At 36.2% G+C, this 10,000-nt stretch overlaps 1 protein-coding gene across 6 annotated transcripts in view; it reads right to left on the bottom strand.

The window, feature by feature from the left end:
• The window catches only part of LOC138032033 (NLR family CARD domain-containing protein 3-like), a 32,958-nt gene that overhangs the window by 20,973 nt on the left and 1,985 nt on the right, over positions 1-10,000 (bottom strand). For all 6 annotated transcript variants that reach the window (XM_068879618.1, XM_068879625.1, XM_068879631.1 and 3 more), the window contains exons 2-3: positions 4,648-4,869; positions 4,328-4,442 (exon numbers count right to left, since the gene is read on the bottom strand). In XM_068879618.1, the coding sequence (XP_068735719.1) occupies positions 4,328-4,433 (106 nt within the window). In that variant the 5' untranslated portion in view covers positions 4,434-4,442; positions 4,648-4,869. The remainder of the gene's footprint in view (positions 1-4,327; positions 4,443-4,647; positions 4,870-10,000) is intronic.

Here is a 10,000-nt window from a genome sequence, read left to right as displayed (position 1 = left end):
GTGCAATAACATTACTTTTCTAACTTTCACGGTCACAACTCAAAAACCGATTTCTCTCAAATTTTGTACAGATGTAGTGTATGATGTCTCCAAATGCACTGTCAGTACAGTTTTTGGTCATGGGCATTTTCCATTTTGAGAAAAAGCAGATTTAAGAATTCCTGCTGCAATTGCCATCTTTTGCACCGTTCAAAATAATTAAGTTACACTTACTTCACTGTCAAACTTTCATAACCCTTACAAAACAGAACACTATTTTTTAACTATTTTTATGCTATTTTTGAGGTCTATTTAAAATATATTTGGAACCTATTTGGGAACTATTTTGGTTGCTTATCGCAAAATATGATTTAAATAGCTATTTAAAGTCTAGTTTTGATGCAGTTTTGAACTGTTTTTAATGGTGTTTTAACCTAATTAAAACGCATTTGAAAACTATTTTGAAAATACATGAAAAACTTATCCATCTCTGCAAATAAGGCTCCAAATAGGTTTCAACTATGTTTCAAATAGTTTTAAATATTATGACAACCAGCCTTGTGAAGATTTAAAATGTAGTTGTAATGCCTATTTGAAAGCTAGTTCAAATAAAACGGCTTCAAAATAGGTGAAAAACAGTTTAAAATCACCTTTTTAAATAGGTTTTAGCTAAAGCATCATAAAAACACAGAAGAATACTGTATATTTAAAACCTATTCTGCAGCTTTTTTGTTTCTATTTTATACCTATTTTCAGCCTATTTCAACCAAAATAGCATCAAACTAGGTGAAAAACAGGTTAAAACCCATTTTTCAAATGTGCTTTAATTAAGCACATAATTAAAACACAAAAGAATATTGTATATTTAAAACCTATTCTACAGCTATTTAAAACCTATTCTAATAAGAATAGCTCTAAACTAGGTTAAAAACAGGTTAAAACTTAATTTTTCAAATAGGTTTTAAATAAGCACCATAAAAACACAGAAGAATATTGTATATTACTGTTACCTATTCCTGCAGCTATTTTAATAACTTATAGCTATTTAAAACCTAGTCCAATACAAATAGCTTAGAATCTTGATATGGCTGATTGTATGCAGAAACAAGAGATTCGTTGCTTTGTCTGCTATCAGTAGCTCCCACATACGTCAGTTATAGATTTCACAGCTTTCCTCGCCAACCCAAATCTTGATTATTGTTTTAAATTTAAATACGAAAAAAGCTTTTAAACGTTTCAGATAAAACACAGAACTAAAGCAAGTCTGCAAAGAGAGATCCTTAAATACATCAAACCATAACTGGTTGAGGAGACAGAATTGGCTGCTAAGAATTTTTGTCTGCTGTAGAGGACCTTAGATTTTTTTTCAGGAATTGTCTCTTAATATACTCTTTCATGGCTACTTTAAAAAATACAGTATTATTATACTTCAATGATGCATGTAGTGATTCCTCTAAATCACTGATCATTTCTATTACAACTAAAGTGTGTGAAGAGTAAACTCAGAAATTTGGATCTCTTTACTTACAAACGTCAATAACAGCTAGCTTTCTCAGGCATTTTCTGCATTGATTACAATAGTTAAAGTGACAGCATTTAGCATTTTTACGAGGAATCAAATCATTTGTCAATCGTATACATACAACTTGCGGTATGAAGCGAGAGCACTTGTTTTCCAAATCATTTGCTTCACCATTTGCTCTAAAACTTTATTATTCTTCATTAAAGGTTTACCAATTTTTTCACAGGATTATAGCATTTAAACCAAATTGAGTATCCTTGCTTCACAAATTGACTCGAAGGTGTGCATTGAAAATACATACAGGTAAACAGTTCCTCATTTTAAAGACAATAAGGCATCAAATCAAATGTTATTCGCTTAAAGTTAACGCTTACCGTTTTACTTGAGTTGTTGTAAGCATTTCCTTGCCTGGATCAGGATTTAAAGAGTAAAACTAACCAAAATATCGTCACCATGCACGAAAGATTGATCGTAGATCGTTTGAATAAAACCGCTCAAAATCTGTAAGAGCTGGACTGGTTACCACTGACTGCTGACCAACACGAAAAGGGCTCAATAGTTTCCAGTCCGGTCTCTCTGTTATTCAAGATGGCGGAGGATGACAATCTTTCCACGGATTCAACAAATGGGCAAGATTTGAAATATACCGGAGTTCATTGAAAGGCTTAAGTACTGAATTGGAGTGTTTAATTTTCAAGAGTATTGCATCATGTTCCTTTTGTAATGAGGCCGATTATGAGAGCATCAAACAAGGTAATCCGTTGATGATATTAATGTCACAATCTATAGACTACATCAGAATAAAAGCTTTAAATTCTTTTTCATTTCTCCGTGTACAGATAAAGGACATTGTTTAAGCAAAGTAATATATTACGAACAGTGAATTAACTCAAAGAATATCGCATTCACAATGGCATGCTTTGAATAAGACCAAACCTTGTTATACATGTATTGAAGGTTGAAGTTAAAGCTCATTTTTTCAAGGCACCAGATGAAATCAAATCCTAAAAGGGCACTTAAACTTTGATTATTGTCTCACTGGCACATTCAGTACTATTGCACAAAATTCTCAAGAATTTCAACTCACTCAAGTGACCCTCAAGTTGAATCATTGAGTGGAATTCGTAAAGATTCCCATAAAATCCCAGCTGTACTTTAGCATCCTAGAATGAGATGGACTAGCTTAAATCATTTACATAGCTCTTTTATCAGAGACTCTGTACATCTAAGAATAATCGTGCAAAGGTTTAGTCTCAGGTGTCAAATTTAGGAACAGTCAATATAATATTCATGTTCAAGTGTGAGATATAATATAATGTTTACGTTGCTACATTAACGATAATTGGCCGTTAAACCATAACATTATCGTATTTTGCGAGACACCATCAAGATTGTTACTTGAAAGACAGTTCAATCGAGCCCACAGGGTTTGGTTAAGGTCACTGGTCACTATTCAGACACTGTTACACTAAATTGCAGTCAATGTCCGTAATCTTGAAGACTTGAACATTTTTGGCCTGGAAATTCAAAAAAGCCTGGTCAAGCCAGCTGGCTTGAATCTTAAGGCCTGGAAGACCGGACTTTTTTGACCTTCAGATTTCTTGCATTCAAATACAGACTGTATTCACTCACATGAAAAATTATTCCAGCATCAAGCTCATTATCATGATTCAAGTGTATCCTCAGCAATTCGAAAATACCTTTAAATTATTCTTTCCAATTTGAAATAGTTATAAATAGACTATTTTATCCCTATTTTGAAGCTTTATGATGGCTGTCCATTTTAAATAGGTATTAAATAGGTTATTAAAAATTTGTTTGAAAAATTTTAATGATTCGAGTATACTCAGCCATTTGAAAATACCTTTCAAATACTCCTTTCAAGTTCAAACTAGTTTTAAATAGACTATTTTATTCCTATTTAGGAGATTTATGAATGCCATACATTTGAAATAGATTTCAAGTAGACTATTTTATTACTATTTTTGTAAAGAATATTTCACAACCACTTTTTAAGTCATCAACTTTTTCGTAGTTGCCTTGTAATTAGTATTTAAATAGCATATTTTAAACTATTTTGAAACGTGTGGTGTATAAATAGATTGCAAATACCTATTTGGAACCTATTATTCTGAGAAATAGATTACAAATATCTGAACTCATTCTATCAGTGGTCATTAACTAGTGTTTAACTTCTATTTAACTACATTTTAAATACATGGCACTATTTTTTAATTTTCGCAAAATAGGATTAAAATAGAGTATGATGACCTTAAACTAGTGTGCAAATAGTTAAAATAGCATTCAAACAGATTCAAACCAGGTTAAAAATAAGGTTGGTTTGGTAAGGGAAAAGAAGCAATTCAGATCAGCTCAAGACCTCCTAAAAGCTATTCTGTAGTATCATCGAGACATCCAGCTATGTGACTTTTAAGAAATTAGAATCTTGTATAATTTTGCACCCAAAATAATTTCAACTTACATTAACATTTTTGTTTTAAATTGACTGAAGGTACACGTATCCTTGATATTGCATCATTTTTTAACGTGCAATAAAGCTCCAAATCTAACAATACTTGCACCTTTAACTCTTTAAGTAATAGCCTTTCAAATGATATAAAAAATTATTTGGGTAAATACACTGCATGAGAGTTTACCAAATTCATGTATTTTTTACCCTAAGCTTGGACATCAAACTTCCTTATTTGCGCTTTCATCAAGTTTGAAAAACAAATGACGCTTGGGTTTTTTTTTGAATAGAAACTGTGCCATTATTGTTGTCAAGATATACTGTTGTTATGTACCAGAAACTAGAAAATAATTTACCAGAATGTTGATCTTCCTTTTTCTTCCCCTGCAATATTTCCAAACCAACACCTTTGACAACTTTCCATGCTGGTGGCTTCTTACCATGCTCTGGCTTTTTTGACATCTTTCCTCACTATGTACAAGAAGATAAAAATTGATGAAAAGGGGATCAGTGTTTTGTTCTTGGATGTGTAAAAAAACTCATTAACCCTTTGACTCCCAGGCCGGCCTGAACCAGCCATACTTAGTATTTTACTCTGTCTAACGCCAGATGATTTTACTCGTCAATAGGAAACCCCTGGGAGTCGATTACCACCCTCAATCAGCCACCTGCTTACCTTGAGCTCAAGTAGAGACACTGTGTGATTTTAAAATTATCTTTTTAAAGAAGAGCCACGTTGTTGTTGTTGTTGTTGTTGCTGCTGGGATGGGAGGGGAGGTAGGAACCATGCCAGTGCTCAGGCTAGAAGTACCATTGGCAAAAAGTTCAGTGCCTGCACATACACCCTTCACACCAAGGGACTGAATGGAAAACCTGTTGCACTTATCTCCACTTAAACCTACAAAACAAGGAGAAGGTAACTTCAAGGCAGGATAGAATCAAAGGAGAAGGAAGTAACATGCACGCAGGTTAGGAATGGACAAAAAAAACAACAGATTTCTGGGTAGCTTCCAGGGGGTGAACATACGCAAGGTTTCCAAGTAAAATCAATATCCAGGTCCGTGGCTGGATTTGATCTCAGCCGGGCCAAATGCAATTAAATCACCATTTTGAGCTTTGAATTTTACCCAAAGGCTATTTTCTTTGAGTGCAAGTTTGGGATTTCACGGTCTGCCATTATTCACGTTCAAGACTAACCGATTAAACCTCAGAGGGCTGGATCTGGGATAAGATGACGTCAAACACTCACTTGCTTAACACTGCAGTGTGTAAACACAGCTTATTTTTCATGCAAAAACAAGTTTAAAAGTCTGAAAGCATAAAACTCCTGTGCTGCATATTTAGGCAAGTGCACATGCATTGTAATTTTTAAACGTCATCTTATCCTGCGAAGTGGACAGGTGTTTTAAAGCCTCTCCAATTCAAATGCACTGCATGAAGGGGAACTTTGAGCGCTGATTAGACCAGCAGATGGAAAATTCTGATTTACTAGCTAGGATGCGATATGATACATGTACATCCACCTTGTGATGACCAATACCTCTATACTCTGCCTGCAGGAAAATTATTAAGTTTTCCAGAAGCAGAAGAAAATAAAAAGTGCTAAAACTGACATACGCTCATTTAAAAACTGGCAAATGTTTTAAAACTCCACAGAGAACAAATCAAATAGTAATACGAAGGAAGAACATGGGCAATGCACATTAACAACATTAATAACACTTCAAAGAGGAGAAATTCTAATAAAAATTATAATATTGCACATGGGTTTTGGCAATATTCATGGCATATTTCTTCACTCACATGTATTCAAGTAACCTTAAACATAGGGGAGTCAGGGTGGCTTAGTGGTTATCTATCGGGCCTCCCACCACTGCGAGCCGGGGTTCAATTCTCGCCTCGGCCAGCATGTGGGCTGAGTTTCAGTCGATCTCAACCTGACTCGAGGGTTTTTCTCCGGATACTCCGGTTTTCCTCCCTCATCAAAATCGACTCACAGCTAATTGACATCTAGCTGTGGTGCTGTGCTCCGATATCAAACATGGACTGTATAGCGGCAGCCAGAGGCGCCTTTGTATGCTTTCAGCCCGATGTCGTGAGCCGCGCCCTTCGCAATTCAGTCCTCGACTGCAAGTAAGGGTGATTAGCACTAGCAATATTTACTAGCAATATATAACACCTTTTGAAAACAGGGTCACCAATTCCCCAACTGAATAAAACTGCATGGATGTTTCATTAATCTGCCCTTCAAACAAGTTATCATTTATGTTGCCTGATATTTACCTTTGTTCTTAAAACAGTACTATAAAATCAATAGAATGGTAAATGTGCCATTAAAAAGGTGAAATGCAGAGTGCTGCACTTTGTGCTCTAACGACTGTTTCAGCACCCTAGACCACGCTTCTACCACCTTCTAACTTAAGACAAAAGAAGCCATTCATATTCAGTGGGAGATTCCTACACTTAATCATCAACTTTATCATGTTAATGTAAAACTTTCTTTGTAATATTTTACATTGTCATGTTTCCTTTAGTTCTTATAGTTAATTAGCATTTTGGTTCACACTATATTCAACTCTGGACTTTGTAATTTAAACTGAAGATGACAGAAATTTCTGTCAAAATATGTTTTTAAATTTTAAAAGTGTTGCATTGTTTCTAAAAATAACGATACGTCTATCCAGACCTTTTGATAATTTGAAAAGGTATCAAGAAGACAAGGTAGGGCATTTTAGTTCAATTCGTGTTATAATATACGCCATTGTTATATACCTACACTTTCGCTCAACAAAATGAGCACTGTGATTGGTTGATTCTTGGTCATGTGCCCATGATCAAATTCAAGTGTATCCCAACTGGGCTACAATTTTGCAGTTGTTGCCAGCTCTGGGTGTTTTGCTGCAATTGTTGAAGGAAAATTCTAAATATATGACAAAGTACTTTATGCCTGGTCCGCCAGGAAGCTAGTTAGTTTTGTTTCCCCTCGAGTCCTGATGTTCCCCTCGACTTACCCTGGGTGCCAAAGGCCTTCTCATAGTCTTACTCTCATACACACTCTCATTTTCAACCAGCCAGAAGAGCCTCTGGCACGGCACGGAGAGCCATTCCTATGATAACCAGTCACACCAATAATATTACAATCCCACTTCTCCGAAAACATCCAGAATTTTGATGTTTTGCTGAAGGTTCCAAGCACTGTGGCTGGGTGATTGCAACCCATGCAGTTTGAAGACAACAAAGATCAAATTTGTCATGTATCAGAAAACATAATTAATACACGCGTATGCCCTATCAATTGGGGAAACAGGTTTTTTTGCTGTTCTTCCCACTTGGTTTGCGAAAAGTTTTTTTAATCAAGGCTTTGTGTTTATGTGAGAAGAACTCGATGATCAGTCATCTCCTTGCATAATGGTGATAATTCCACCGAAAAGGATAGTGTGAGAGAGCAGTTGACAGCAAATAACTTTTATCTTAATAAAGGCTATGGAATAAATATTATAAACAATCCAAGATGAAGTGCTGAAAACTGTCGAAAAGGTAAAGCAGAGTTGATATGTGCTGAGAATGCACTGAACTAGCAATTCGTCTCAAATATCAATCCTTTGTCCACCACAAGCTAAGCTTGAAGTTGCTACTTGCTGATGAATTCCATACGGTTTTAACTCGTTAAAGAAGATCTTGCATGGAACATTTCCTCTGCCACACTCACTGACTGTAATACAGACTGTAATAGGTATTTAATTTTTTGGTTGTGTTCTGTGAGAGAGGCATTCAGTCGTTGGCCGTCTTGCGTGTAACTCATGCAAAAACCCTGGATGTTTTGATTAGCTTGACCGAAAATGTGAGATTTCGATGTCAAATTCCTATTCCATGATTTTAGAAAGCTGAGCGGAGGTAGTTTGAGAATAACCTCCAAAAGTTGAAAACTTAAATTGCATGAAATATTACAAGGATAGTGTTTATGTAAACAGTCAGCACGCGGAGAGCTCGAGACTCAACTGTGTACAGAAATTTTGATCAAAGTTCAAACATTTTTATCTTGCACAGGTCTTGGCTATGATCTCCTTTAATAGTTTATTTCACCTAGTTTAAGAAATGCAAAACCCCTCAGTATTTTCGTAATATCCAAAGAGACAGGCTCTGCATGCCCGCGTTTCCAAGTTTGATTAATCCATTTCCTTTCAAAACGATGTGCTATTCCACGTGACTTTGGATATGATCACGAATGGAAGGCATACCGCGAGAAAACCTCTTGTTTCCAGGGTACCCTTGACTTCATCTCAGGAAACATCAGGATTCTCAGGAAAACAGTACTGTTTCCCTCGCAACCATACATGTACATTGAGTGTATATTGCATAATTGATCGTTGAAGCTCAAATTACAACATTAGCTTGATTCCTCAATGGAGAACAAGCTCAGGGTAGCAAGCAAATGATTACTTTGAATTGAGATTTATCATATTTTCATACAATGTAGCATTATTGATCGTGAACAGATCTGCCAACCCTCCCGGTTTCGCCAGGAGACTCCAGATTTTCTGTCTTTTCTCATGGTCTCCCGACAAAGACCTGAAATCTCCCAGTTTTTTCTGAGAAAACGTTGCGAAATTAAGCTTTTAAAGGTTTGTTTCCAGGAGTACCAAAACATTCTGAAGCATGTCTCCACTTGTTGCCTGTCACTGGACCGTTGCATTGAAAGGGCTTTTAAGAAATTTCCAAGCCTCAAGTCATATTTTTTTAAGTGAAAGTTTTGCTGAAGAAAGGTTTCAAAGACTGCCTTTTAAAACCTCCTATTTGCAGTTATCCTGCTTTTCCATGGTGCATCTATTCAGTTATTTACAGAATTCAACAAGTTGTTGCAGAGAAGTGAACCCACAATTCATGTTTTGCAAGAGGCCTTGTTCCTTCAAGATGCAGAAATTGAAAATCTCAACTTGGATGATGAGGAAATATTCAGGCCAAACCAAACCATCTTCCTTGGGGGTGTGACAAAGCCTATAATTGATACTCTTGAATGAAGGAGACATTTCAGTAACTTTGTATCAGAAATTCTATGCTGCTGCCCGCTTCTATTTTCAAAGTTCATTAGATTATAATTATTTGAGGAAATTTCCACTAAATCATGAGTTGATCAGAAGTGCAGTTGGGGTTAATGTCCAGGGCTCAGCCGCTGGAAGCACAGTGGGATAGTGTGCAGTCTTTTTATGATAGATACAAAACACCTTTTACTCGAGTTTCAATATTGATACATGTACACTGTATGAAAAGCTTTGCGACTGAAGAGCTTTGCAATTATCAAACGCTCAGTGAGTTTGAAATTGGTCAGGGTGCATGACAAGATGCTAAAGTAGTGGATTCAGTGGAGGAAGATGGAACCATGGTGTTCCATTATCGTGCTGATGTTTTATGGTGGTACATTGGACAAATGCAGCAACCTGAAACCCCTGTTCTGAGGTTCAGAAATCTGTCCAAGGTACCCCAACAGTACTCGTAATCCCACACAGCAATGCTGAAGAGGAACGGCTTTTCAGTATAGTACACAAAAACAAAACTGACAGCCGTTCTTCTTTAAACATTGATGGGACACTGTCAAACATTTTGGCCATCAAGCTAGCCAATTCTGAGACAACCACGCCATGCTACAAATGGAAACCGACAATGAACTTTTTCGGTCATCGAAAAAGGCAACTTCATGTACCATATATAACAGAGACTACTAAACACAAGTTAAAACAAACAGGATTTACTGGTAACTTCCAAGTTTTAACTCTACAGTTGTACAGCAGTGCTAATAGTTAACCTTCACCTACAAAGAGAATGGTGTCCGTGGTCCACGAGAAAAAGGATAATCTTGAATGTCTTACCTGAATAAAAACGCCACAAACTGAAATTTTCCCTGAAGATAGCTTTTTTGTTTCTTGCAATAATATTGAATTGGCAAGTTCCAAACTAAACTATTACTCTTGTAATTCGAAAAAAGGTGAACGTAATTGCGAGCCCTTCGTATTCGAATTTGGTCCTTGGTCCAC

The sequence above is a fragment of the Montipora capricornis genome, chromosome 2, assembly GCF_036669925.1.
Source record: "Montipora capricornis isolate CH-2021 chromosome 2, ASM3666992v2, whole genome shotgun sequence".
In the NCBI taxonomy this organism is placed as follows: Eukaryota; Metazoa; Cnidaria; class Anthozoa; order Scleractinia; family Acroporidae; genus Montipora; species Montipora capricornis.
This window is presented reverse-complemented; position numbering and strand designations above follow the sequence as displayed.